Source organism: Varroa destructor, unplaced genomic scaffold, assembly GCF_002443255.2.
Source record: "Varroa destructor unplaced genomic scaffold, Vdes_3.0 BEIS01000002.1, whole genome shotgun sequence".
NCBI lineage: Eukaryota > Metazoa > Arthropoda > Arachnida > Mesostigmata > Varroidae > Varroa > Varroa destructor.
This window is the reverse complement of record NW_019211455.1, coordinates 3895187-3923180: the sequence shown is the minus strand read 5'-3', so window position 1 is coordinate 3923180 and position 27994 is coordinate 3895187. Positions and strand designations below refer to the sequence as shown.

General features: G+C 39.5%; 3 protein-coding genes and 1 long non-coding RNA gene across 13 annotated transcripts; 1 reads left to right on the top strand and 3 right to left on the bottom strand.

The window, feature by feature from the left end:
• Positions 1-244: 244 nt before the first annotated feature.
• LOC111244181 (uncharacterized) lies at positions 245-8080 on the bottom strand. 5 transcript variants are annotated; one of them, XM_022790964.2, is made up of 5 exons: positions 7686-8080; positions 4474-4787; positions 2123-4199; positions 1330-1556; positions 245-980 (listed from the first exon to the last, which is right to left on the bottom strand). In XM_022790964.2, the coding sequence occupies exons 2-5, from the start codon at positions 4753-4755 to the stop codon at positions 633-635; spliced, it is 2934 nt and encodes a 977-aa protein (XP_022646699.1). In that variant the 5' UTR covers positions 4756-4787; positions 7686-8080; the 3' UTR covers positions 245-632. The 5 variants fall into 5 exon arrangements, with proteins under 5 accessions (XP_022646699.1, XP_086835568.1, XP_086835566.1 ...); XM_086979442.1 differs by lacking the exon at positions 7686-8080 and adding an exon at positions 5788-7674; XM_086979440.1 differs by lacking the exon at positions 7686-8080 and adding an exon at positions 5862-7674.
• A 145-nt stretch (positions 8081-8225) lies between these two features.
• On the bottom strand, positions 8226-16805 carry AGBE (1,4-alpha-glucan-branching enzyme). 6 transcript variants are annotated; one of them, XM_022790970.2, is made up of 18 exons: positions 16392-16801; positions 16096-16285; positions 14925-15034; positions 14579-14790; positions 14008-14194; positions 13560-13650; positions 13091-13210; positions 12751-12937; positions 12392-12447; positions 11944-12067; positions 11399-11576; positions 10952-11096; positions 10536-10635; positions 10163-10343; positions 9687-9795; positions 9343-9429; positions 8938-9012; positions 8226-8794 (listed from the first exon to the last, which is right to left on the bottom strand). In XM_022790970.2, exons 3-18 carry the CDS (start codon positions 15032-15034, stop codon positions 8696-8698), a joined length of 2061 nt encoding a protein of 686 aa, XP_022646705.1. In that variant the 5' UTR covers positions 16096-16285; positions 16392-16801; the 3' UTR covers positions 8226-8695. The 6 variants fall into 6 exon arrangements, 4 of the variants coding, with proteins under 4 accessions (XP_022646705.1, XP_022646704.1, XP_022646707.1 ...); XM_022790969.2 differs by having other exon boundaries at positions 16096-16801; XM_022790972.2 differs by lacking the exons at positions 16096-16285; positions 16392-16801 and adding an exon at positions 15628-15770.
• A 274-nt stretch (positions 16806-17079) lies between these two features.
• Positions 17080-25492, top strand: LOC147757266 (uncharacterized). The gene is made up of 2 exons (XR_015320529.1): positions 17080-18328; positions 23731-25492. It is a non-coding gene; the product is annotated as an uncharacterized LOC147757266 (long non-coding RNA).
• Rcd-1 (Required for cell differentiation 1) lies at positions 19497-27337 on the bottom strand. Its single transcript, XM_022790981.2, has 6 exons — positions 27114-27337; positions 24722-24864; positions 23917-24308; positions 23528-23621; positions 23165-23359; positions 19497-22875 (listed from the first exon to the last, which is right to left on the bottom strand). Exons 1-6 carry the CDS (start codon positions 27138-27140, stop codon positions 22767-22769), a joined length of 960 nt encoding a protein of 319 aa, XP_022646716.1. The 5' UTR covers positions 27141-27337; the 3' UTR covers positions 19497-22766.
• Between the last annotated feature and the right edge of the window lie 657 nt (positions 27338-27994).

Sequence of the window (27994 nt, the reverse complement as noted above, 5' to 3'; positions counted from 1 at the left end):
CAAGGATCCACACACACACACACACACACACAGTATGAATAGGAATTAGCAGTTACTATAGGAATTGTATCACTAGGTTTTGGTACGGAATATAGAAGCTACCCATGTATAATAATGAAAATTCGATCGAAGAAAAATGCCAGTAATCATAAAATAAATTTTGGATATGCACACGGGTTAGGAATTTGAATATATGTCAGTCACCCTGGTTATTTATTAATAAATGAGAAGAAATTTTTAATAATCATGGCTTAAATTACACAATATTCATTTATTTTTATAATCACTACAGCACGTTTCTATATGGTTAGATAAATTACATCATCATCATCATCATGGCTTATTTACACAAATTTTTTATTTTTATAACCGCTACAATACGTTTCTATATGGTTAGATAAATTGCACCATCATCATTTAAACGCAAATACGTACATGCTTTTCTTGCATGTGATGTGTAACATGTATCTATGATGTATAACAAAAGCTATATGAACCATTTATTTTATTCGTCTATTAGTTACTGTAAACAAAGGACACGGCTTAGCGATTTTCAATAATTCATTTTTACCTAAACTTTGCTACATTTTAGAAACACGCAACGATACTAGCGATAATAATCTATTCATTACCTATACGCGAATCAAATCTGTAATGAGACCCTCATCTACTCCTCGCTGTGCGAGTACTTCGATCACATCAAGTACGCTCACGACGTATGAATTAGGGCTGATGCCATGCCGTCCGATAAACTCGATGAGGACGTCGGCGTACTTCATACACCGAAGGGGAATTCTGCCTTGGGTTTCAACGCCAAGCGCAGTCGCGCTGAAGTCCAGCAGGTAAGATTGGCCGCCCCAGCGCAAAACACTAACCGGGATTAGCGATGTTGAGGGTGGATTGCGAAGCACATATACCGAGTACAATTGTTCGCCGGCAAGACAACAAATCGCGAGTCCGTTAGCGGTACGCTTCAATATCTGATGGACATATGAAGAGGTCACGGCGCATGGCGGTTACAAAGGTGTGCAATATCATGTTTAACTACATAACTTTATGTAGTTAATGGATGAATAATGAATCCCTGCTACACTTGGCAGCTGTAGAACATATCTATGCTGATTGGCATTTTTTTTTATAAGTAGACCATACATCGGTGTCGTGTAATGCAACGAATTTTTGTTATGTAGGAATGAGCAAATATCGTCTATCATTAGTTCAATTGCATAAAATATTAGATTACGTTAATGTCATGTGTGCATACAGCAAATACATTTAGTAGAAGCACGACAACACGTCGTACGCAGTTCGATGAAAACTTGATTTTACCTTCACAGAAACAGTATCTCCATTTGCAGGTCTTTTTCCAGCAGCCCAAGCGTTCAGTGGATCTGCAGGAGCCACGATACCACTGCCCTCGAGCTTAAACAAGAACTTCTCATGCACAATTTTGTAAGCCCCAGCCTCGGTGCGTACTTGCCAAAAGCAACCAGTTGCTGCAGGAGAACTAACGCGTTGTATAGCGACAACGACGTCTTGCTGGTTCTGTTTCACACCTGGAATTCACAAATATTCTAGTGTTGTTTATTTGGAAGCTGCATTTTTATTCTTGAGTTTTGTGTCAGCTGTTAGTAGCTTATTAATTTAGTAGCTTAAATTAAATATTCTCTTAAGCTTTTAACAAACGACAACCAATTTCAGCTGACTGAAAATGCCTCCCCGATGTGTTTTTACAAAGTGGAGGACGTTTCCACCGGATAGTAATAAAGCATGAAAAGCCTGAAGTCGCTAGAGGAAAAAGCTATTCTTATGCTAACAACGATCATACGGCACTAATGCAGCAAATGTAGAACACGCTAAATTGTTTTCAAAAATTATCTCGATAAACGCCTGCGCAGAGTTGAACAATGCTCACGGGCACACCGATATGAATATTTTAGAAAAACAAAGTAAAGTCCTACATCAATGTATTCAAAGCATAAAGTTTTAAGAGCCACCTAAAAAAAATCCCGACTCTAGCAGATCGGTTGCCTAAGCTTCACAATAGTGAGCATAGAAGATTTAATACATTTAATACATGTTCACAAAATACAAAAACTTATGAGTACGAGGGATTACATACAGATGTAGGGTTGATCCTGCAAGACTTCGTCGTTTACACGTATTAAGGCTGACACATCAACGCACTTTCTTATTGGTATTAGCTTAAACCCAAAGCTGTCTGAGCCTTCCACTTTGCCATACGCCTTCTCTAAGTGTAGAAGTACATCTTGTTTCAATTTCACTCTCATGAGGTATCCTGCTGCGGGTAGCATGTGTGCCGCTATAGTTACGGTGGCACCCAGTTCAATAACTAGAACCCCCTGATCTATCAAAGACTTAATAAGTTCATCACAACTATCTTTACTAAAGAGCTCCTCGTTGTAGGCTGCCCAGTATAAGTCGGCTATAAGTGTTTCGGGCACTGGCGGATTTTCTCGCAAGAGAGAAACTAGATTGAGGAATTTCTCAAGCGAAAGCCCTAATATTTCTTGCACAGGCTTATTACTATGTGACAAAACTAGCTGCCCTTTTTCGACTTGTGCAAGTGGGACATCGAGCATCTGTTTCACGGGTCGGGCATCTTCCTCATGAGCAACCTGCTCTAGCTGCCCTTTTTCGACTTGTGCAAGTGGGACATTGAGCATCTGTTTCACGGGTCGGGCATCTTCCTCATGAGCAACCTGCTCTGTGCAATCAACTCTAAATACTAGGGACGGCGGATCACTGCTCACATTTGCAGGTTTCGAAACTGTAGAACTTGTCGAAGATAAAGATAACGAAGTTACTAGGTTTATCAGAGAAGCTGGAGTAGAAGAAAGCACCGACTCAACCTGTTCTACTACAGCGCCACCGTCTGGGTCAGATGTTGTGCCTATCAAACATCTGGTTGGGTTTATCTGCTGCGCTAGGTGGGTACTACTAAGGGCTACTTTAGACTTTATTGCCCAGTCAACAATCCACTGCGGAAGCGTATCGGGCTGTGTCCCTGTTGATGTGGAGGCAACCAAATCATTCGGCACGCTCGGTAAAACGTTATCACTTGGTTTACTAGATATAACTGCGGGAGGTTGAGAATGATTTTGCCATTCTTTGATAATAGAGGTCTCAGCACTATCCAGGGGATTGATAGGCCACATTTGAGTTTGCTCAATGGAAACACTTGCTTCATCTGTTAAATCACCTTTACTCTCCATGGAACCTTCTGCGGATGAATCGAGTTTCAGACGACCCAACCTTTCATTTAGTGAAACGGCGCGAACTACCTCACGACGAACTGTGTTGGCAACTAAACTAGAAGTTCGTCTTGAAAAATCACATGAAGCGTTAAGTGGCTGGGTTGAAGTGGGCAAGGTCACGGTAATGTTGCACGATGATGGCACTGATGCCAGTGGGTTCGTAGAAAAGCATGTGCTCTCTGGTCGCGACGTTTTAGGCAGCTGTCTATTATGAAGCTGCTCTCGGTTCTCTTCTGTTTCTAGCCTAGCATGTTCGAAGCACGCGGGACGTACCATGTAGGGACGTTGTGGTTTTGTTGGGGGATCTGATGGCTCATTTTGGACTGAGGGAGCCAAAGGAGGACAGGAATTTCCATCTTCTGTACTTGCATCAGTATAAAACGCTTTATCAAACGAGGGTACAGTTGTCTTTGGCTCTTTGTCGACTTCCTTTTTAGCCGCAGGCGGGCTTAGCGTGACGGTTTTGTTGTCTATAGGCTTCTGGATCGCTATCGTCAGTTCTTTTTCAGGTTCTGTCGTATTTTGATCGACTGAGGGTAATCGAGGAGTGATTGGCCAGTCTGTCTTTTTTCGTTGCAGACGTGCTGGCATAATTCTTGGGGCTACTGTCGACTGTGGAGGCGGCCGATGCTGTATCCGTGACATCTGAGCCTGAAGTCGCTGCCCCATAAATCGAAACGGTTTAACGTCGACGTCGGGTATCGGCTGAAGGACGTGGCTTTTTCCAGTATCATTCGTCACCACGAATTTTGTTGCGGTAGCAAGCCAAGCGAGTAGATGGCCACGGGGTGCCGGTAGCTTGGTCTGATAGAAGTGAATGTATTGGCTCATCAGCTGCGAAAGCATTAAGCATTCATTTGGGCTAACCGCAATTATCGTCAATATGTTATCTTCCACGTTTCGCGGGATAGTCCAAGGTGACTACAGAAAAAAACAAAAAAGTAGGGTAAAGGTCCATTCTTTTTTGCCGACTCTCACGCTTTGCGCGACACGTTGTTCATGGCAAGCAAATGATTATAGCTATTCAGTGTTGTTCAATTCTATTAATTTCTCGCAAATGGCTGAACACAGTGTTATGAATTTATCAACGATTCTGTCATTTCTCAGCTCAGTAACACGTACTGTATGATCGCATGCCTTGCTACTCTACTATTACCCACATCGTACATATTATCAAGAATTTCTAGTGCTGTACCTGTTTAACGGGATTTTTCTTTTGGGCATTTATTAGCTGGACGACGTGTCGAGTGTCAGCGCAGTCCTCAGCCTTAACAAAAGTCCGACCGTTTGTTTGAAACACGTGCACGTTATCCATGCTCTGCAAGAGTGATAGAGCGTTCGCATATCCCAGTTCCTCCGCCGGTATAAACTTTCCCTCGAGCTCCTTGTACTCTGCCTCGAGCTGTGCAAGCGTCAGAGGCCGGTCCCCGTTCCTTGACAAAACAGCGAACAATAATGTTCGCACATGATCGGCCATCGTGATTCGTTGAATTGCAGCTGCGGTCGTCGCTATAAAATGGGAAGTTCGTTTCAAGTGATATATCATCAATAGTCGTGGACTAATGTTTGTGCAAGCATCATGTTATGTCATTTGATTTTGACCTCATATAAAAACTTTAGAGATTACTGCACCTCATCTATTCCTGTGTTAGTTTATTAAAACAAATGTTTAAAAGCGTCTTGTTAAAAAATAAAATGTTGGCTTGGAAACGAAAATATTTGGAATGAACTGGGTATGTCCTTTAGCCACCCACATAATCCCTCGTCCTAAACGAGGAAGATTCATGTTGTGGAAATCTTCAAATAAACGCCAAGTGATTTTTTTATTACAAATGGACGACTTGTGTATACATTCGTTTTCCAAAATGCTTCTTCAAGTGCCGAAATTGGCTGGAGTACTTCCCAGTCCGCTTTTCTTCGGCGATTGATCGGCTTACAGATGTTTTGTCCGAAATACACGGTACGATAATCACAGCATGGATCAATAAAAGCAATAAAAACAGGATGGGAACTATATGGTGATGATGATGTCCCGTGAAACGACGCAATGTGAGTATGCTTGAAACGCGGAAAGCAAAAAAACAATAGTTTACGAAGAAAGTCCAGCCTCCCTTAATCTTAATCATTTTTTGTTGGATTTATGTGGAGATCCAAGAGCCCCTGAGATTAACGACGGTTGATAACTTTAGCCAAATCGTTGGAAATCTAATATGCCTCTACACTGCACAATGCTATAAATATTATGTCCTAGGCAAAGGTTATGACCTAAACACAACTGAAAGACCAATTAGATACTTACGACTGCTTGCATTGTAAGCTATGAAGACTATTCAACTCGCTTTTGAACGGTACACCAGCGATACGATTTCCACTTACTGAGTTCTGGAAATATCCTTGTGCACTAATGATACCCGAAATGCACGAACTTACACGAATACATGTATGCATCTGTGTTTCATATGTATCTGTTACTGACGTTCATTTTGACTGATGTTGAGAACGTGCTCACCTGTCGCGTGCGCCGTTTATCCAGTAAATATTACTTTTAATAAAAAATATCGTAAATTATCGACATAGTATTACCGTAGAATAATCCACGACGGACCGTATCGATATTCGAGGCGCCTGTACAACCACACAGTAACGGTTCGATTTAATGCCTTAGGTAGACCTCCGAATAGGTACATTGAATTGGTCGTTAAAACATGCAATCGATAACTTGCACGACATCTCGTTCTTTGACGTCTCGCTCTTCAGTCCGTACCAATTCACCGCGCCGCAGTCTTAAGCAGACGACATGGCTCGTTTATTTCCCAATCTCATTCTTAGACATTGGCGTATGCTCCGTTTTTTTGCGAAAAAAAAACGGCATTCTGGTCACTAACGGACAAGAGCGAATGCATAAATTAGAAGAGCAATCTCATAACTACTTAACTTTTTTGTGTGATTACTCCAAAAGAAACTACTGAACCTAATCGTATTAGGTGAAACAGTTGGATCAGGAAAACTTTATTAGCATGCTCTATTACTTATGCCAGTCATGAATAAATGTGGGTATGCGGGGTGGGTAGAAACACTCGTCGACAGTCTAGTGAAAAACGGACGGATAGACGGGGTCCAAAATATGGAACGGTATGACGGGAAACAATTTGAGTCATTCCCGCATATACTTGAGAATTTGCAACAAACGAAACCTGGACATGGAAGGTACGTATTACATCAAGAAACGTTCAGTAATCTTTTGACCTAGGGACAGACGATATACTGCAGATATTTATTCAGCTCAGTGGCTGAACTTGACTGCGCAGAGCTGAATTAGCCGGTCAACACAATGCAATACTCAACAAGATTGTGTTGCAAGCGCTGAGTGCACTCTTGATTATACATCGTGTAAATCCATAGCTAACTACGAAGATATCTGAAAGAATTACGTACTGAACGACTTAGGAGCTGTATAACAGTCATATGGCCTGTACCACACCGTATATGGTTTCGAGTGTAAGCCTGGGTAAAAGGGAGTCTATTCATGTAAGCGTGTCTGCAGTAACCACCTAAGTTTCACGAGAAATAATCCACTCCTAAGAAATATACTCGTACTGCATAAGGATCGACACCACTAGAAGTAAATAATTTATCGTAGAATGTCGTAGAAAGAAGTCTACATGAATGATCAATGTTTTTCTTCGTTGACGATTACCCTTCCCGTCCCCCTTGGTCAATACAGTAAAAAAAAAACAAACATTATTTAGAAAATAACATTGTCTCTATTTTTACGTTTGCATCGCAATATTTTTACACAGTTTTTACACTGCAAATACGTCAACACGGAAGTGTTCCTCTCCTTCATGCATGTATTAAAATTTCCCAAAAGGAAAATACGCAATAGACTCAGCCTATGCTAGTTAGTTTTAGCTATTACGTAACAAAACACTGGCATACCTTGGACAACTGTATGATATGTCAATACATACCTTTTAGCCTTTAGAAACGGCAAGCTTAATATTACGATAACAAAAATATGCTTTATGGCAGATAAGGTGAAGGTCAGAATATTTATTTACCATGTTATGAATGAATATCAAAATCAGGCACCCAAGATCGATACCACGCCTTTGAAAATGTCTTCTTAAATAGCTACAGTACACCCCCCACACTTGCTACAAGATGCCACTCACTGGGCAGATTCCCGTCTTTCACGAATGCTATTCACGTAGTAACACGGCATAATAAATAAAATGACAAAATCACTTCGTTGCAAGTGCTTGCCTTACGTGTTAAAAGCGCTAGCATCTTTTAATGGCGTAAGTGTTGAACTCATTTGTTTTCAACAACTCGTATTGTTCCGATCCGTTATTCTACCACATCAATTTTCATTGAAATGCACTAGCCATAACGGCGGCTACTTACCGATTTCCTGGCACCGGTGCGTACCCAAGGCGTGAAGCAACCACAGTTAATTTCATCACCACACGCTACGTACAGCAAGGCTTAATCATCTACCATCACTGATACCCCCTTTTGGGATTATGTGACTTTACCTCGCGTTTGTTTAAATAGACCGAGAACCATTTGTCGAAGCACTTCGTTATTACCTGAATTTATAACCTACATCTGGTTATATTTCATATCATTCGTCTCAGCTGTTCTATTCTTCCTATTATTATTATTATATTATTATTTATTATATTAATAATCAGAGGGGTTATGCTGAGCATTTGTTCACATAGAAATAAATCATGCCAATAATAATATATTAAGAATGAAAATAAAAAAGAAAAACGCCGCTCTAGGCCATATTGCGCTAGGCGCTCTATTGTACTCTGAATGCGTCTTTCCTTTTACCCTGTTTACAAGCCTATCAATCCCGCAAGTGCGTCGAAGAAGTTCCTTTAGCGAATACATAACATTGGAATAAACACGGACACGTTAAATAAAATACTTCGTGAGTTAAAATACAACCATTTTTCCTTTTTTTTTCGTTTATTAAATGCTCGCAACAAAACAAAAGAATTTTATTACGCTCTAAATATTTGTTGCATCTTATGTTCGGTTAGGTCAAAATTGCACTGTCTATTTTTCATTTGCATGGACCGCAGACGTGTGTTTACTTGTTTGTGCATAGACCGCAAAACACCTCATAGCTGTTGCACACACGTTTGGTGCAACTGCAGGTAGTCGTATAAGATATTCTCTATGTTGTTTTCGGAGTTCAAACAAGTTAGCAGTCATCGTTTGCACCAGGGACTTTTATTGCTACATGAATGTATCGTTTTACTTAAGGCAATTACAATAATATTACTGGCGTAGGGATGACTGCATTTCAATAAATCTACCCAATTTGGTCCTTGGTACTCTTTGGAATAGAAGAAAACCACGTGCTTGCAGTTTTCAGTGACGAGGAAGATCCACTTGCTGGATTAAGCTTTAGCGAAGACGAGGGCACAGCGTGACGGAATGTACACTTCGATCGAGTTTGCACGATTAGCCCATGGGTGAGGCTTCGTATGATACTCCGCCTGGAAATTACCGAACAGTAGATAGTAAAGCTTATGACACATTAATGACCCGACGACGTATCCAGTGAGTTAATTCCAGTGTGTCAGATTTTAATAGTTCCGTAGCTGTCGAGCTACATCTAGCCAACTGGTTGGATACAAACATTTTTATCGAGACGTTCATGGCCCAGGAAGGCCGTATCGTCGCTGGATAACACGATGCGATAAATTCCCGGCTCCTGTAAAAAAACGATGATTAAATAATACAAGCACAAACTTCGGCGGATTACCAAAATTACGACGTTTTCTATAAGCTGATTAATGACAAGTTTTTTCCTAAGGATAAGTAATTTACGCACCTATAATAAACAGCCGTACTCCAAAGAATACAAAAAGGAAACAGTCAAATACCGTTAGCCCGCTGTATATCTTCGATTCGAAGATCACTCTTTATATAAATAGTCTGTATTCAATCACACTAGGGTGCACAATTAATCATTTATCAGAAATATAAACACAGAAAAGCGTTATTTATATCAGTACTATTAATGTGTGAATTATGATAAAACCTGGATTCCAAGGCGATATCCTGGAAACGACTGGCCTGGGTGGAAGTTAACCACGAACAGTAAGCCTGCACGTTCGTACGCGATCACCTAATTCACTCAAACGCAACACCTTCGTGTAACCTATATTGATCGATTCTAACCAAATCCTCTCATACTTAACAAACATAGCAACTTTGTAAGCAAGGACTTAGCGCACAGTTACTCTAGTTCCCTTGTAAGTGGCTTTCGAATCCGGCAAATAACGCGACAATAAAAGTAAAACACCTCAAACTCTTATTATATATTACATATTATATTATTATTATATATTACTAGAGCTACTGAAATCTATTGTTTATACAGACCTTGTCTCCTTCGTGCTTACAACTAACATAGCCAGGATGCGCTTTGATAAAACTGTAACGATCGTCCAACTCGTTGAGAGCCCGGTCCCAATTGTTCAAGAACTGATATCTGCACATCAAGTCATAGGCGAAATGAAAACACTCATCTTCTATCTCATAGTCTTTGCGCCGTCATATATATAATAAACGCGACTAATTTGAATTATCTGTTACATTGGACGCCGTTTGGACAATTTTGTCGTGTTCCGAATAATAAGTGTGAATTAAGGGCTATAATGAAAAACAACAGTGTTGATTTACGTATTGAATATCGTTGCGTCTATGCACTTTACAATGGCTTCAATAGCTCGTATCTTCGGTACTGTAGTTTCGTGCATGTTTTCCCTGCATAAATTAGAAACCTGTTACAGTTCGAGTGTTCGGTATTATCATATCAGCATCGCGAGCCGATAATTCTTCACATTTGAATAGCCCACCTCAAGTTCCTGTCTTCGATGAGATTGAACTGCCTTCGCGCGTAATGGTATGACCACCCGTTTTCCTGACGGGGAAAGTCGAGCCACTCCGGATGACCGAACTCATTGCCCATGAAGTTTAGCCACCCCTCGCCACCAAGTGATTGCGTAATAAATCGGATCAATTTGTGGAGTTGAATACCTAAACATAACAAAGGGCACAGCAGTGTCTTCGAAATTATTTAATATTGAAGCTGAGTGAGCTGTCTTCTTACTTAGGTAAACGGCAACCCCGCATACGACCCACTGGCTCCAGCGTAGCATATTGGTATGCTATTATAGCTTACAAAAGGATTGTCATATGAATGTTTGGCGCATGTCAAATATGACTTACCTCTATCGATAATTGGTGTGAGTGGAGTAAGAATACTCATATTAGTGTACATTTCTTTATCCATCAGCCAAAACGCTAACGTTTTATCACCAACCAAGGCCTGAAAATCAAACAATACGCTTATATAAAAACATGATCGTATTTCGAGGATATTATTCCGATGGATATCTATCTCTCTCTAAGCGCAGTATGATAAACTTTCTACTTGTCTGTTTTTACACATCAGAACAGACCGAATCGACCATCTAACTATATTCAGATAGATCTCATATTGAAATGTTTGCTCTAGCAATTAGCTTGGAATTCGCAACAAACAGTAGAAACACGAATTGTATCTCGAGCAATCAAAAACAAGGATACAATATTCATGCAACGTATGAATCGCATGACTCGTATCTGCGCGAACGGATTCTAACCTGGTCGTGGGACTCGCAATAGGCAATCGTATTTTCACACCATCGCCGGTTGGTAAGCGTATGGACAATATCGCCCATATTCCAATCTTCGTCCTTTTGGTGCTTGAGAATTTTGATCCACATGTCGGGAATCGCCATTGCTAACCTGTCATTGTAACGTTGCAGAGCTGACTTGTCAGATCACATATATATGAACTAACTGTCTGTCAATGCTATCTTTTTCATACGTTTTTGTTACTAGTGCCACTTAGCCTGACAGTAGTGCGCAACTTGCCGGCAGGAGAAACCCCAATAATAATTGTATACTAAAATTCCTGGTAATGATACCGGATTATGATACAAGACATCGGCATAGTAGCTCAACGACATAAGGGTTATTTTTTATCATGAATAATTCTTGTTAGTACGATCAACAGAGGCAGTCGATGTCGACGCTAAAGGACGTACCGGTAATCGAACCCGATCCCACCTTCGGCGACTGGTCGACAAAGAGCCGGCATCCCGGAAACATCTTCCGCAATTGTGATTGCATCCGGAAAAAGTTGATGAATCATATCGTTAGCCAGCTGAAGGTAGGTCAGCGATTCCGTATCGGTGTTTATCCCGAAGTACTCGTTGTAGTCTCCTATAGCAATCAGGGCACAGGCCAACGGAAACATTAACTACTGTTTTACCATTTTAGCTCATCAAAACTTGTTCACCATAATAAGACCAACACAGAATAGTTTTGCATGTTAATAGGTGTCTGGCTGTGTATAGGCATTTTTTTAATTAAGGTTTCTTACAATCAACTATCGAAGATTGTTGTGTGCTTGTTATTTGCATATATTGAAATTCACGTTGTTATATCTGAGAACAAATTTGCAAAATGAATGTCGACTAAGCATATATATATATATATTACTCAATCGAAAGTGAGATTCCCGTATAATTGAGTGTTTCGCTAATAAATTTCTTCAAAGGGTACATCGGATAGGCATTTGTTAACTTACCTGAAAAACCAGTTCCCATTCCGTGGTCATGATACAACATTGACGTAACGCCATCAAAGCGAAACCCGTCAAATTGGAATTCGTTTATATAGTAGTAAAGATTTGAGAGCAGGAATCGTAGCACCTGAAATTACAAGGGCAGGTTACAATGGCCATAACAGAACTATCTGACAGCATTTACGCATCCTCAAGTTGGTCAAAATCGAAGTATACGAAGTACGAAAAGATTGCCTGTTTTTTTAGCAGTATGTCAGTCCTCCAACCTTCCATTCTCGAATTCAGATATAGCCGTAGGCTACATGGTAATCATTTCCTTCTAGGCGAAAAAGCATTCACGTTCAAAACGGTCAAAGTGTGCAAACATTTAATATTTTACTGAAATTTGCCGTCACGACCATTCTATACCTAGACATGATGGGGGGTGAACGTTTCTCTCATAACGCCTTACCTCGGGCTGATTGTAGTCGAAAAGTCGACTGTTCCACTGATCGTGGAAACCCCGTCCTGAAATAATGGGGAAAAGACATAGACACAAGCGTCAATGGTCACAAGGCTCTTTTCTCAAGGATGTCAATCCGTGCCCCCGTACATAATGAATGACTTCTTTCTAATCCACTCCGAGAAACTAAAATGCATTGTCGTTCAACTTTCAGGACGCATCGTCTTCGAAATGCGCAAAACATTTGAAAAAGTGCGCGATTTCCAGTTGCTAACTTACCCGCTAAAATCAACCGTATAGCAAAATCGAATTCAATAGGCATTCAGTGTTCTCTAACGAAGCACTATCAGCATTTTCATTAAACATACCGCCATCATGAAAATAGCATGCGTCGGTGCCATCGAACTGGTTAAGTCCATCCATGACGTTCTTGGACGCGTGAGAATGCACAACATCTAGGAGAACTTTTATTCCGCGTTTGTGGGCCTCGTCAATAAGCTCTTTCAGTTCACACGGGGTACCATAACGTGATGAGGTAGCAAAGAAGGCTGTCACCTAGTAATTATTGTTTGCATTGTAGTATAAATGAATGAGCTTTCCCTAGGTACTGGCTTATTATACTAAATTGTTTGCTAAATAAATTCGCATTGCTTCTTTTAATCTTAACTTCTGCAGTCGTCTTAATACTTGTGTGATTATTAGACTAACCTGATAGCCGAAACTAGCGTAATATGCGTGCTCCATAATAGCCATCAACTGAATCGTGTTGTAGCCCTGACGCTCAATGTGAGGTAGTGTATTGAGGCGAAATTCGTTGTACGAAGCCACCTAGGGCAAGATAATATAAATAGTTAAACATCCACACGTTCAAGTAGAATTTTTGCTCTGTTTAGCTTAAGTGCCACATGTTGTAGCCGGCTGGAATAGATACAAGCAACAATGTTAACTTTAAGAATGATAAACCTAAGTTTAGATTTGAGAAGGTCTAGAAAACGAAGAGTTAATTTATACTCTATGCCGATGTGTGCTCTATGCGATTTCAGAATTCACTCCATGCGTGGTATGAAGAACACGCAAAAACAATCGAGCATTCAATTGAATTGGGTAATATAAGAGAATCAGAGAGAGACATGGAAGCTAACCATGGTTTACCCTAACTCTATTTAAATATGCACACCTTATATTCAGGCGAAGCAACTCCGATGTGCGCTTCATAGATTCGTAGGGCTGAGCTACCGGCAGGGGGTCGCGGATGCTTAAATTCGTACCTAGGGAAATTACGCTCAGCTGTTAATTTGACGTTGACTGTAGGAGTCCCTTTAGGTCATAGTTTATTATTTTAGTGCATTAAGAGACGACAAAATACAGAAACGGGTGCCGCTTAAACTTCAGGTGGGCTAAGTGAGCTAATATAAAGCGAGTTATTGTAATGTTCATGTACTTTATGAAATCAAACCTAAATTTATCTGGGTTCGGAAATGATACGTTATCCTCTTAGTACGAATGAGATCAAACGCCAATGGCATACTATATCAAGCGTTGTAATGTGTCAGAAACGCGCCAAAAGTATTCAGATAAAAATTGTTCGTGCAACGACGCAGCAATAACGCGTTAATTAAACGCACTTTTTGTCCGGATTGTAGATCCGATGATGATAAGCATGGCTACCTTCATCTTGAAGAACATAAGTTGCCCATGGTGAATTGCGATCGGTTAATTCATCCTCAAACGTGCGGACGACTATTTTTAGCTTGTCAAGATGCTTCACAACGGGCCTGCCATCCTTAGACTTGACGTGGATTTTCCATTTCCCTATAGGACGGACCCAAAACAAAATACATGCATACAAATATCTATCAGTTTTACGTGGGATACTTGTTGTGCAGACACTGCCTGACGCGGCTCACGCTTAACTCAAAACAGGAAACAATGATTCGTGGTAGAAAAACAAGTTCCTTGAGAGTGTTCTCTACTGCAAGTCATGTCTCAATGAATGGGCGTTTGCTACCAAACTGAGTAAACCACATTTCTTAATGTCCTTGACGTGAATTATTCAGTTTAGCATGGTTTCTAGTAATGACCTAGATATCCGTCCATAGACCGTTTCCAGATGTCTGTGTTTCATAGTATGAATATCAACTATGTTATATTTCATAATTGGAAATGGTTTACGTCGATACAAGATAGAAAACATACCAAAACCTGCACTCTCGAATGGGTGTGAAGTCTGGTTCCAATTGTTGAATTCACCCTTGAGATATAAGGTCTTAGCGCATGGCGCCCATTCGTTACCACGCAGGGAGCCATCCGACTCAATGTGAAAGCCATACTCCTTATAAGACGAGCAAAATCTCCTATAACCGCCTTCCTGATCAATCCACTGCTTTTTTTCCAAGAAACATTTATACCTGAGGCAAATCGTCGAGAGGATATTGTTTTCGAGGTGTTATTTTCGCCTGGTACAACTTATCGGTAAATACTTCTTTAGATAATAGCTTCTAGACTCAATTATAAAAATTCCTGAATTTATATACTATCTCACCTGCGTTGGATTTCTTTTTCGTGCATCCTCAAGTATCCGTCCCTCTCCAGCAGGACATCAATCTTGGGAACTACTTTATCTCCCATCTTCTCAAAAGGCATAGACGGCATCTAGGTTGTTTAGCGCAAAGACACAGTTGAAACAAATATTAACTTAATCATATAATAAACTAAATCGATCAAATATATCAAAACGCAGATAAAAATCTCGTAGTTGCAAACATTGGGTTCGAATTATGCAGAGGCAAAAAAAATTTAGTAGTCTAATGTAGGCAACGTTCGATATCACTATTTTTCTGATCCGTTTGACGAATTATCAGGAAAGCAATGGCGTAAAAACGTTTTACACCACCTGTAATTTAAAGGTAATGTATCACTTTCGGTTACCAACCGAAAGCCCATTAATATCGAACCTTATAAACCAAGTAGACCTATCGAGTCCTGTTGCCTGATTTCTATGGCATCATACAACCGCAGCGTAATTTTAATATCTGGTTGTATTGAAAAACTATTATTTGATAGCAGCAATCTAATTTCAACAAACGCGCAAACAAACAAAGCATCTCGAAAATCATGTCAGCTGAAGTTTACCCTATTGACGATAAATGATTTATTATGAAAATAGAAGGCAGTTTTATCAAAATAATAAAGTTCTCTTTGAAAATCTGGTGACCTTGTAATATTAATTAGAATCTCTTGCATACTTTCCTTTACATAGTCCTATGCTGTTCTATAATGTCGACCTCTTCTAGCGAGTAGCGATTGTCAATTGAATGAGACAGATCTCGTTCGTATCATTAACCGCCTTTCAGAGAACATTACTGTCTCCTGTCTGTATGCATTTCTATGCTTGAAAACAATAACGTTAATAACTAGAGACTATGTAGTTTCTTATTCACGTGTTTTATCACTAATAGCACAGAACTCATCGAAAACAAGTGGCGCTGGCGAGCCGCGTCAACAGTTATCCTGGTGCACTCGATCTTTCCGCCTCTCTTTAGCTAGATATTTCTACTGGACGCTGTTTTTGTTTTCAGGCACCTCTATCTCTCGTACGGACTTCAAGGACGTCAATACCATGAGTCGGTTGTGATAAGTTGACAAGTGATGCAAATTACCATTACGTTGTACACTAACTTACATTTCACTAACTTACTTTCGATTGTACTCACCAACAAGAGTCAAGACTGACAGATGACATAATCCGGTAAGGATGGCTTTATTTTACGTGTCTCGTTGTAAATTCTGTTTGTTTTTTTGATGATATTCACCATCCCACTGTTAAAACTGATGTTTCCTTTTAATCCGTTGTAAATTTTCCATTAGCACCGAGTCTTCAGCGCTAACCTACTTAGTTCCGTACTGTCGGCATAAAGAAGAAACTACTATTATTGCCAATACTACTGTTGCTATTATTATTCGAATGGATCGCCTGAGTTAATGTCTACGTAGAGATGTCGTCACTGACCTCAGACGGTTACGCCTGTAAATAATCCTACCAAGAAGCGTCGCTGACCAAGAAAGGCTTATAGGCAAATGTCGGTGGTATAAGCTAACGTTGTTCTCACGGAGAGGCTAGCTCGTCGGCTAGAATCAACTAGGCTTGGCTTCCAGTCAATGGCTGAGCTTCTGGTGTGCTGTGACAACTCCCCTCCACTTTTACCGAACGCTGAAGTGCTAGGGCGCGGATTGCTGCGAGAAGTCCACAGTACGCAGGTACAACGGTAGACAAAACGACGGACTTCTTCCTCCGCGCGTAAGTGAATACGTTTCAGTGAGAGTGTCAATGGCGCGAAAATGTTACCCTTCGCAGTTTTCTACGATTGGCTACCACTGGATGTTGTTGTACTATTCGGTTTGTGGTTAACGAACAACTGGCGCAGCTTTCCTGTTTTGACTGGTGGCCTCTACTGTTCTAGGGTGACATGCAGTTTTTGGCCTCAACCACCAGACGGCGCTCTGAGACGAGTGCGCGGCCTCTCTGCATGCCGTGGGCATGGCGTTTCGTGGTGAGAGCTGCTAGAACTCTAGAACGTCGCTAATGCATACGGCAAAATTACTCGTTGTGAATTAAGTATTGAATTAAGGATGTGAAGGGCTCACTTCAATAACGGGCAGGGGTGATTGTTGCTTACGTCAATATATACAATATTTTGTACGTATGTATGTATATAAATACATAATATGTATTTAACATTCATAATATGTAGATACGTGGATTTCATCTAAGTACTTTGTATGCGTGCATGAACATACATCTTTTTGGCATAAAGGTGTTTAGTAGGCACATCGATGTTAGGTACATTTGTCTGAGTACAGATATTCGTGAAAACCGCTGTATTCCTACAGTAATGCTTCTACATGAAAATAATAAAAGACAGTAACATGAGCAATAGAGAAAGATGAAATAGTCATTTAAAAAATGATTAAGAGTCAACCTATTCGGCCAAATAAGATCGAAGTTCTTCTGTTGCTTTGAAATTTATCGGCAAATATACCGAGACTCTACTACTCGATTATTTTACAATGGCTATTAAAACACAAATGAAACAATAATTCCATATGTATCGATTATAAGGTATTGGAGAACACTCTCAATTACTAGATTTCGGTAACAATAGAAGTAACCTGATTAGTCCTAATATTAGAACACGTCGAAAGTTGTAGTGACTTCCATCTGAATTCCGTCGTAGGAACTCATCTGATTTTCACTATCGAATATGCCGTGGTATTGACATGTTTTCCGTCTATTGACTGCTTTGTCCAATATATTTCTTGTAACGTCTCCTGCTCCACACTTGCTGAGAAACTAAAAGTCTTTCAAATGTCTGTTAAAAGGGCACCTATGATGTGCAACAGAAAAATTGCGAAGGATATCGTTCTCGGCAACTACTCTACTATGGGATCCATCGTTGAAACGTTACTTTGACTGCGACAAGAGCCACTTGATTGATGGCTCGTTAGAGATGTATATGCAACGCCACAGAAATCAACCGACGCGAAAAAGGCGAGTGTTATGAAAGCCGTGAAGGATGAACCGTGGAGGAAGCTCCAGTGCTTTCGACGATAGAAAAAGTATTTCCTAATTGTCGCGCATACACCGCCGTCCATTAAAAGTTGCGCTCAACTCGGCAAACGCGACGTGGGTAGCCAGGTGTAATGTAGCGGCGTGAAAGGAGCGTGAAATTGGGGACGAAGCGTTAACAATTACTTGTCGAACCACTGCGTCAGTGTCAATGGCATAATATCGCTGGTGGAAAGCCGAACTACGTTTACACCAGTCAGGTTTACGATAAAACGGTGCCTGTCGCGAACATTTCACCTGGAAATGTGTCAATTCAATTCGTCCTTTTCCAATGGCAATGGTAAAAAAAGTTCTGCTACGAGTGGAATAGTGACAATCAAGTATGTTTTATAACGTGTTTTATCCCACTTGCGTACCTAAATAATAAGGCAAAGTAGAAAAAAAAAAAAAAAGATAAAAAGCAAACATTTCTATTGGTTTTTGGGTAATATTGTAAATTATAGAACTTCCTATACTTTTTCAGATATTCAATCAGATAGCGAAGTATTTAATATGACCTTTTATTTACCCGTCATTTGATATACTTACATAGGTCTTTAGGTAAACGCTAATACACGCTAAGCTCTCAAAGGGACGCTTGAACCTGGATATAGGTTACACACTTTTAGAATGTACGTCGGATAAAACGACGAGCAGCCTCCTCCATACTCACCCTGCTTTTGCCTGATGCTAATATATATTAGTGCAACTGCTGATAATTAAAAATTGGTTCAGAGAGAACAAGGATCTGCTATTGTGCCATCAATATGCATGATGTATAAACCCGCAACCTTGTAAGTAGCTTCTAAAAGGTTTTTAGGCTGGATTTAGTTAAATTTCGTACTTTCCTGAAACATTAATTTTCTAAAAAATATTAAGCAATATTTTTTTTTATATATTTTTTTGCAGTATTTAATAATGTTGTGAACAAGCGATCATTGTCGATCTAAAAAAGAAAGTATCGGTATAATTGCGTCGCTAGAAGTCTTCGAGCACTGACACAACTTAGACACCTCTCGAGCATTACGGGGAGGAAAAGGATACTGATTCTTTAGTACTATACAGAATTCTCACACATCGCCTAATGGCCTAGGTACTTTACGTAAGACTCATTACTATTTGTATCAAGTACATAGTAATAGTTTGTGACATGATTTTTTCCCTTAATTGTGTTTGAATTAATTCATTGAATCACACTAATCTGCGTACAACTGGTCTCGTAGTACGATATCTTTTTCTAGTAGTATGGTTGATTTTTTTTTATTAACCTCTGTTTTCTATAATAAAGGTGGTTGACTAAAGTTTTTCCTTCCGTTTCAGTTTGCTTCCGTCTTGTTCTAGCTAAATGTTGCTAATATTAATGACACGTAAATGAGCATTTTTGTTGGGTGACACATATTTCTTCTACGCTTTACTCATCGTCATTTCCAACACCATATACGCCCATTGAATATATATATATATATATATATATATATATATTGAGTATATATAATTCTCATATGTACATACAATTGTAAGTTTATCTTTATTGATAATCTAATTATTCATTACCATAGTTATTGTAGTATTGTGCAGCCTGGCAAACTTTACTTGGTCTACTACCTTACTCTTATCTATTGAACTATAGAAGCAGTAGTTTATTGGAGTTAATAGCGATCCACAGCATACTACAGGAGTCAAAATTAAACAAACAAACAAACATAATTAAATCTGAAAAACAGAGAAAAATGCGCCCATCACGGTGCGCTAACGCCGCAGACTTTCATTGTGTGTATGTAAAAAAGCTACTGAAAGTAGCGTGAAATCAGACTAATTATATTTTTCGTTTCTATTAATTCATCTACATTGGTTATAATTATTACTGTTTCTATTACAATCATTACTACTGCTATATTCGTAATTGTAATTATTACGACTATTCCGTAACTAGTAGTAGTTCCCCCGTAGAAATTTAGGGACTGTTAGCCGAATCTACATAACAGCATTAGTAATAGCTCTGCTAATTACTATCATTAGCTGGTACATGTTATGGTAAACACAGACACCATGTATCAGGGCACCAATTTATAATGTCATAGATCACGCTTATCACATCACGTATTTAGATCGTCATCATCATATATTCCTATTCTTGTTTTATTATGGTGTGTTTTTTGTCCATTTACTATTTTATTTTTTGACACAAAATACCTCTTTCCACTTCATTCCGACGTCGACATCGTCAACGTGACATTTCTACGTCTTTCATTCGTTTTGTACTCTTGTTTTGCTAACGAATCTAGCGCCCTGCGTACGTACGTACGTCACCTTTACCCATGAAGACTTTCTCATTTGCGCACAACTTCTTGTATGCTAATAAAATAGACTTGATGCTTGTATATTATTTAGAGAAGTTCTGTGTTAAGCAGCCTGTTTGCACAGGTGTCCTATTTCGTATGATATGGCCTGGTGAATATGTGTGAGTGAGTGTGTGTGTGTGTGTGTAACAATGACAAGGTACCGCCCATGCTGAAAGGAGTTCATCTCTAATATCTAACGAGCACGAAGTAGCGAAGGCAAATTAATATTATTTAATAATAATAATTGGAATACATACAATAATAGCCTTTGTCGTCATATCTCTTGTCGCGATCAGTAAGCAGTAATAGCTTGATGTTTTTGTAGGGTGATCATAATACGTGGCTTTAGATATACATTTCCGTTGAGAATATGCATTCATGTATATTGTATATAGTGTATGTTATGTTTCCACAGGTTCCTGCGGGCTATATCACACTGAGCAAGCTGGTTTCATCGGCCGCCGGTGTATGATGATTGCATGCCTCAAATTTTGAACTACACTCTTGCCATACAGCCAGAATACTATAGTTCCTTGATTTAGTCTGGACAACTAGGTATCAACGTTATGTGATATAATACTGATTGGGGCCTAAAATATTTTTTGATCGTTTCCTTCTTCGTTATTTGTTTCTGCTTTTTGTTTGGCAAAATCTTTTTTAACGACGATGTCTTGCCCTAGTGACCTGTCGGTGAAACTTCTTTATCCACACAGCAACAGACTATAACATTCACAATAGTGCTATATATACCCCCAACTGAACGCAACCAACGTCGATTGAATCCTATTATTTTAGTAGAGCAACGAACCGGTAATACACACACACACGATCATTTGTTATAAAGCTACTATCCTATCTTATTAATGGACCACATAATTTTTACCATATATCAAATACCCATCTATCTGTCAATGTACATATTTACATGATTACGGCAGTCAAGAGAATACATTTCGCCCTTACCCATGAGTTGAACCTGGATGACTTCACCTTTTGATATAAGTCATGTGTATCTATATGGTTACTTCGATCAATAACTTGGGCTTTTCTTTTTCGCACACGCGCATGCTTCGTTTTGTTGGAAAAACGCTTGAGTGATTTGAAGAATGAATGGTGTAAATGATTGAAACTGAACGCCCCTTTTGTCGGATACCCCCCCCCCCCCCTCCATCATCAACGTCCACCACCAATGAATGTGTATCGTTTGAATACGGAAAAAAATGAGACCAAACCATGACCTAAAGGTCAATTAAGAAAAAAGCTTTCCATGGGGAACACATGCCACTATGGAGATTATTCGCCATAATTTCCATTACAATACGATGAGCATTTATCACGCCTAGGGTTTTTCCATTCTATTTCGTTGAAACTAAGTGTATGTCTGTATGTGACTGTGTTTATCTATCGGACACTTTGGAGTATTAGCACTTTCTAGCACTAGTAAAAAGAAACTCGTAGTGGCTCTTATTAAGCGTAATATCCTATTCAGAGTGATTGTGCTGACTAATTATTTTATCTATACATATTGATGTGTGCGTGTCTTTCATAGTAATTCGGCAGAATTTAACTTCGGAGAACATTTTGAAGTTCCGAAACGTCAGTATCGCAATGAAGAAAAACCCTTTTGCAAGTTCATATATCTGTCAAAATTCTCACCTGACAAAACAGTCACAAAATGCAGGTGACCCTTCTTGCAATGCCAACTGTTGACTACGTACGGTTCACAGATAGTATAAATCCTTATATTTATCCCATTTTAGTACTGCTGTGCATAGTAGTAGGTTTATGCACAACAAAGCCATTTGAGTTTCTAACTAGAAAAATAATTAGATTTGGTATTTTTTTTGCGGCGTGTTTGAGGGCGAAAATGGGCTCGGCAACGTAACCACCTTATCACTTGAAGTTCCTTGTTTTTTTAGGACTTCGGTTAATAGTTATTTTCAGAATAAAACCATGTCGAGGTGCAACCTTACCTGAAACCACTATTGATGGTGAAGATTGCATTCGCTACTGGTTAAGTCATAATTCGAATTGAATGCAGCCCACTTGACACGCTCGTCAAATCAATTCATCTAATCTCGACCTCAAAACTACTGACTGAAAAAAGTTCGTCTCGCCACTGCCAGAGGTTCCAGTTGCAATTCATTTTTAGTGCCATTCATAGATATGATATACACCACTTATTCCGTTGTCACTGACACTACCCACTTGAATCCCCCTATTTTCCATTTTGAATGTATCCCAATAATCGCCGTGTATTGTGTCGACCGTAAATAAAATCACACGAAAGCTGTTGTCGGCCCATAATAGCAAACACGGTATGAACAGCTTAACGAGGGCGCTACTGCCAGTCGGACGCTAATCCGTCAACCCAACTTAACTTCCCTTCGCTTAGCTGCGCAGACGCATTCTACTGATTATTGCGTTTTGAACATGTTTAACTTGATGCCGGCACCTGTCCGGCCTGCTGAGGTGAGAACAATATTCCCTCCTGAGGATCCTCAGCAAGATTCTTGTGAAGCGAACGAAGCCAGTGCTGGGTCGACCTGAAATTATTATGTAACTGTTAAGACGATTAGAGTAACGCTTGCATTATTGCATCACTGCTTAAATGTTGTTTACGGGTAGATATTTTCAAAATTTCAAGATATAAATAGTTGAAAATTGCAAAAACTGCTTCAATAACTTTTTTTTTCAACATCCACTGCTAGTAGCAATTTATGACTGAAGTCCAACGATACTCCAACGTGTCCATTCCCTTTTTTACATCAAGATAATTGTCTACAGTCGACATCATTGCTCCACGACGAAACTAAAGAGAAACTAATGACACACCTGTCTTCTTTAAGGCAATTGGAAAAGGTGTTATCTCTGAGCTGATCAGGTAGACACTGACGCAAGGCTTCCTTTGCCCGAGCGTTATCACTAAGCCGCAGGTAACATCGCACCACATGTTTGAGAAGTCGCGAACTCTGCTCCTTGGCTAATGAGATCACCATTTTACCCAAAATCATCGCCACGTGTGAAAACCTGTACAAAAAAGATTATCGTAGTTTATACAGTATTATTACGTATATATTGCTTGAAGGAAATAACTAAATTGTTGAAAATCCTGCGCGTCTCACCTAGCCCATCAGAGAAGATTATAATTCTGCAAAAATCAGTATACTAAGTTGTAACATAACTAATTACACTTACCTCTCATAGGTCTGACAGATGTAGGCTAACCCAGTGTCGTCCAAAAGGATCTTCTGCAGAATAAATGTCGCCACTGTCTTGGAGAGTTCGCTGCCTGTAAAGCGATAGAATATAGATTTTACTTCGTTTAGGGTGAATACAAGCAGCCGGAAAAGTTAACTGTGGACCACGAGAGCTTACATTTTCTAAACTTTGTTTTACAGTATTGCCTATATGACTTCGAGCACTCCTGTTATTATCTTTGTTCGTCAATCAAACAAGCACCGCTGAACCTTGTGGTACGTTACATGAGTTGTGAGTTATCCCCTACGCAGTTATAGATATAAAAAATAAGTAGTGCTGGGTACGCAATGCCGACGAACAACAGGGAAACTTCATTGGCAACTAACCGCTTTCCATAATTCGCAGACAGAGTGGAATTATTTCCGTGGTGAGCAAGAAATTTATGACCTCTTGTTCATCAGTCTTTACCAGCGCACCAATAACACCCAGAGACGTCAGGCGCAGGTATTCGAACGGGCGCGTCTTCGACACGGTATGCAAAAACGGGTACAGATAAAGAGGAATGTTGGCTTGCAGGAAAAACGACCGCGTCTCGGGATGGCTAGCGACGCACTGCAGGAGCGCCAAGGCATTGCAGACACGATTAGATTGATGGGCTGTCAACGATGGTGGGTTGATTGCCGGATAGATGTGAATGATTTCCTGGACTAGAGCGGCAATTGTGCCAAACGAGTTCCATAACATAGGCGCCAGATCGGGAACAACTTCTCGCTTTTTACTGTTAAAAGCAACAAGAGGCTTCAAAATGTCATGTGACATTTCTAAGTCAACTGGACAAACTCGACAGTAAATCTCACCAAAATTAGATAGATCGGTACGACGTAATTAAGGAACATTATCAGTTTTAATTTGAAAATAGTATGACGTATGCGTTGCTCATTATAATCTCATAACCTTGTTCTAAGATAACAGCGTTTGGACTACTCTATCAAGAGTCATTTTAATTAGACGGATGATGAAATAAGGGGCGCATTTACCAGTTTTTCATGTATCTATTTTCCATATCGCAGTAGTATTACATCTATTCATTGTTACCAGCAGTCTAGTCTACACACGCACACAGAGAGCGTAAGGTCTCTGCTGTAGGACTGCACAAATATAAATAAATAAAAATAAAAAAAAACAATGTACCTGAGTTCAAGAAGGGAGTTCTCACGGGTTTCCGGATTTACAAGTTCAGCTATCCACTGGAAAACCTTTTCGCGTTCCATTGGTGACATCGTTGGAGCACCTCCGCCCCCTCCTTGAGGACCACCTGGTCCGCCCATAATTACCTAGAACAACAAAATCAAAGCCTAAACAAATAGCACCATCCGATCTCTACATATTTATCAAACGAACAGCGAAATTAAGCGATTCTAGCTCGACAACCGTGTTACAGAGAGTTTCGTGAATTCTTTAAGCAAGGAGTGATAGCAGATAAAGGCAAATAATGAGAATAGACGAAAAATTACGAAAATGTCCAAAGGCTCATGCTACACTGTACACCAGTCCTTTGATGAGGGTAAAAGGGCTCGTAATGTCGATAAAACCCTCTGTGACACGACAGCAGCTAAGAGAGGTGTAGACCTGCTCTTCGAACTGGTCCAAACGAAAGACTGGTTAAATACGACAAATATGGCCACTGATATAACCCCGATCTAATAATCAGCTGGCGGACACCACTTCAATCAGCTTCTAGTACAACTAGTTTATGACGATGCGGGTTCGTACAAGTGACATAAGAAAAAATCTTACATGTATTTAAAATGTTGACAAGCGCGTACGCTGTTGAATAGTTCGATTTGTTAGCCTGTCAGAGATCAAACTGGCGGCGACATACAGAGACCCATCTCACTTTAGTGATTCGCTACCAAGCTTTCTCAAAAGTAATAAACACGTTTCCATATGTAGTATCATTCATCTAACTGCCTTATTCCCTACCTATTTAGCAGCATTTTTAGCTAGGTTATTTTTTAGAACGTTTTAATAAAAAACAAAGATTTTTCTTCTGTACCATTTACCCTTCAACAACAGCCACTGATTCATGCAGCATGATACTTTTATACCGATATCTGATGCTTAGTTGACTTTCAGCATAGTTTATCAATTAATTCTCGTCGAATTTAATCGACTATAATTTAATCGAATCACACAGTTTAAGACGGTTCCAAATCACAGCCTGCTGCAAAAGTTACTTTTCGTCCTGTCCTTAGATGTGCCTATGCTATCCGTATTTATTTATCATTGACGTCCCATGAACATATTTTATTTTTAATACTTTTATATAAGTCATGTACTGTTTGTAACCAATCATTCTATAATGAACACACTCGTTTAGTATGACTGAGCCGACACAATGACAAGTAGTATATATTCGAGCAAAGCCAGTAGGTTGTCACTATTATTCATTAGATTTGCTCTCGAACAATTTGTAGCAAAGACTCAAACAAAAAGTATATACAGGTTAAAGACTGAAATACAGAAACCATCTGCTAAGACACACATACTAGCCTATAGTAATGTATTTTGAGATACGGTTACAGCGTTGATGCTATGCGTGGTATATTTTGTTGCGCTCAATGAAGGAGACAAGATTTTCTAAAACTTGATTAAAAAATGTTTGTCCCATAGGGTCGTATCATGCTGATATTGAACCTTAACGTTTCTTAGGATGCAATTATTAATTATCATTGGTTCCTTCTATTGATTGTATTCTGACATAGTACTCAAACAAGCAAATCGTTCAAATTCAGACAATCGAACGGAAACATGTTTTTAAGACTTGTCCTCGTCCGATCCTTTTCGGGCCTGTTGAATGCTAATGAAAGGTTGTAAATTCAGATGAACTGGATCCAAGTGGGACGTTTTTACGCTTTGCGCCCCAAGAATTTCAGCGTTTCTACATTACAGCCTCGATATTGGTTGGGTTATTAATCTCACTTCCCAGACGACCTCCAGGATTTCTGACAAGAATGTAGCGCACTAACGTTACTATTAACGAAATATTTTGACCAGATAACATCGTGAATAACAAAACGTTTATCTAACCTCTGCCTTATTAGGTATAATAGTTCGAGCTCCCAAAGGGTGATTTTCAGGATAGCAAATACGATCTTATGAATAGTGAGTGCAGACACTAACTGTACACCACAAGAGGTCATTTTAAAATGAAAGCAGTTACAGGCATATGCTTTAATACCAATTAATTGATATGTTCACACGGATTGTTTTATTCTGCTTTCCTAATACTCACTAAAACAGATATTTGGTGCCAGCTTCAAATAGAGAGTGCCTCTTGTTCGACATCACTGTTATTTCTGAAGACAGTCGACGTAAAATGCCTGATGACCGTCGGACATCCATAGATTTTGTTGCCAATACGTCAACAGCTGCCGAGAGTAAAGTATATGGAACCACTTGCTTCCTATTCTTTAGAACTTCGAGCTCTGATCTCGAAATTACCCTAAAGGTACATTGTACACCTTGCTTATACCTCTCCCAGATCCAAGTTCATTAGCACATGGACTGATGCTAAACTGACCTGCGTCTGCGATTGTAGCGCATTCATCGTCAAAAGCAGTTCGTCGCTCGACCACGGCTATTGTCGGCTCCCAGTAAGCTCACACTGTATGCGCCAAAGATAGTGTCGGCGGCGGTGATAGGTACAATCTGTTGCGAACAATAAGCTTCTCACCACAGACCACAAAGCGGTCGGATGGGCCTGGTATAACTTCGAAACGAGTAGCGTACAATCGCAGATCGGCTCCAAAACTAAAGGAAACTCACATTATGGTGGACAGAGAATTTTGCGACAAGAGAAGGGTGAAAGGGTAGCGCCAAATTTGAATGAGGCCGAGTGATTTAGGCTTTAACGGCACCAAGTGCTTATACCCAAATCAATGTACGTGACTCTATGAGGAACTGCCATTATCTAAGCAGAGAATTGTTAGACAAAATTAAATTGAAGAAAATTGGAAGATAAGTCTCATTGTTGATCTTATCATATAGTTTTCAATCAATTAAAAATTACGACCAACTTCATTTAACTCACCTTAGTCGAAATGTGCTAGCATATATCTAAGAAACGAACAAATCTAGATAAACTAGCGATTAGTGATAAGAAAACTATATGTGTTTCAAATACGACTGGGTAAAAATGGTTTATTTATATTTATAACTTATATATATTTAGGATTTATGAATCTATTTCCAGACATCTATACATTTTCTTAATCGCAAGTACCGTCAATAATAACAGTAATAATAGTAATTCTATTTCAAAAATAAGTAAAAACTGATCACAAGTTTTCTACAAAATAGCTAACAAAATGGCCAATTTAGCAAGTTCATGCAGCGTCTGACAACGCGTATATATAGTATGAACTATTTAAACAGGTGTAAGTTCTTTTTCGCAATATTTGC

Coding starts and splice junctions, on each gene's coding strand:
- AGBE (XM_022790969.2), bottom strand. CDS start 15,034: ATGCCGTCTATGCCTTTTGAGAAGATGGGAGATAAAGTAGTTCCCAAG. Junction 10,636..10,951: donor ATTGCGAGTCCCACGACCAG/GTTAGAATCCGT, acceptor TTTGATTTTCAG/GCCTTGGTTGGTGATAAAAC. Junction 9,430..9,686: donor GTAAGCACGAAGGAGACAAG/GTCTGTATAAAC, acceptor TGAGTGAATTAG/GTGATCGCGTACGAACGTGC.
- Rcd-1 (XM_022790981.2), bottom strand. CDS start 27,140: ATGAATGCGCTACAATCGCAGACGCAG. Junction 24,865..27,113: donor CGCTACAATCGCAGACGCAG/GTCAGTTTAGCA, acceptor TTGTTGTTCTAG/GTAATTATGGGCGGACCAGG. Junction 23,622..23,916: donor TCTGCGAATTATGGAAAGCG/GTTAGTTGCCAA, acceptor ATCGCTTTACAG/GCAGCGAACTCTCCAAGACA.
- LOC111244181 (XM_022790964.2), bottom strand. CDS start 4,755: ATGGCCGATCATGTGCGAACATTATTGTTCGCTGTTTTGTCAAGGAAC. Junction 4,200..4,473: donor AGAAAAATCCCGTTAAACAG/GTACAGCACTAG, acceptor TTTTTTCTGTAG/TCACCTTGGACTATCCCGCG. Junction 1,557..2,122: donor GCAGGATCAACCCTACATCT/GTATGTAATCCC, acceptor TGTGAATTCCAG/GTGTGAAACAGAACCAGCAA.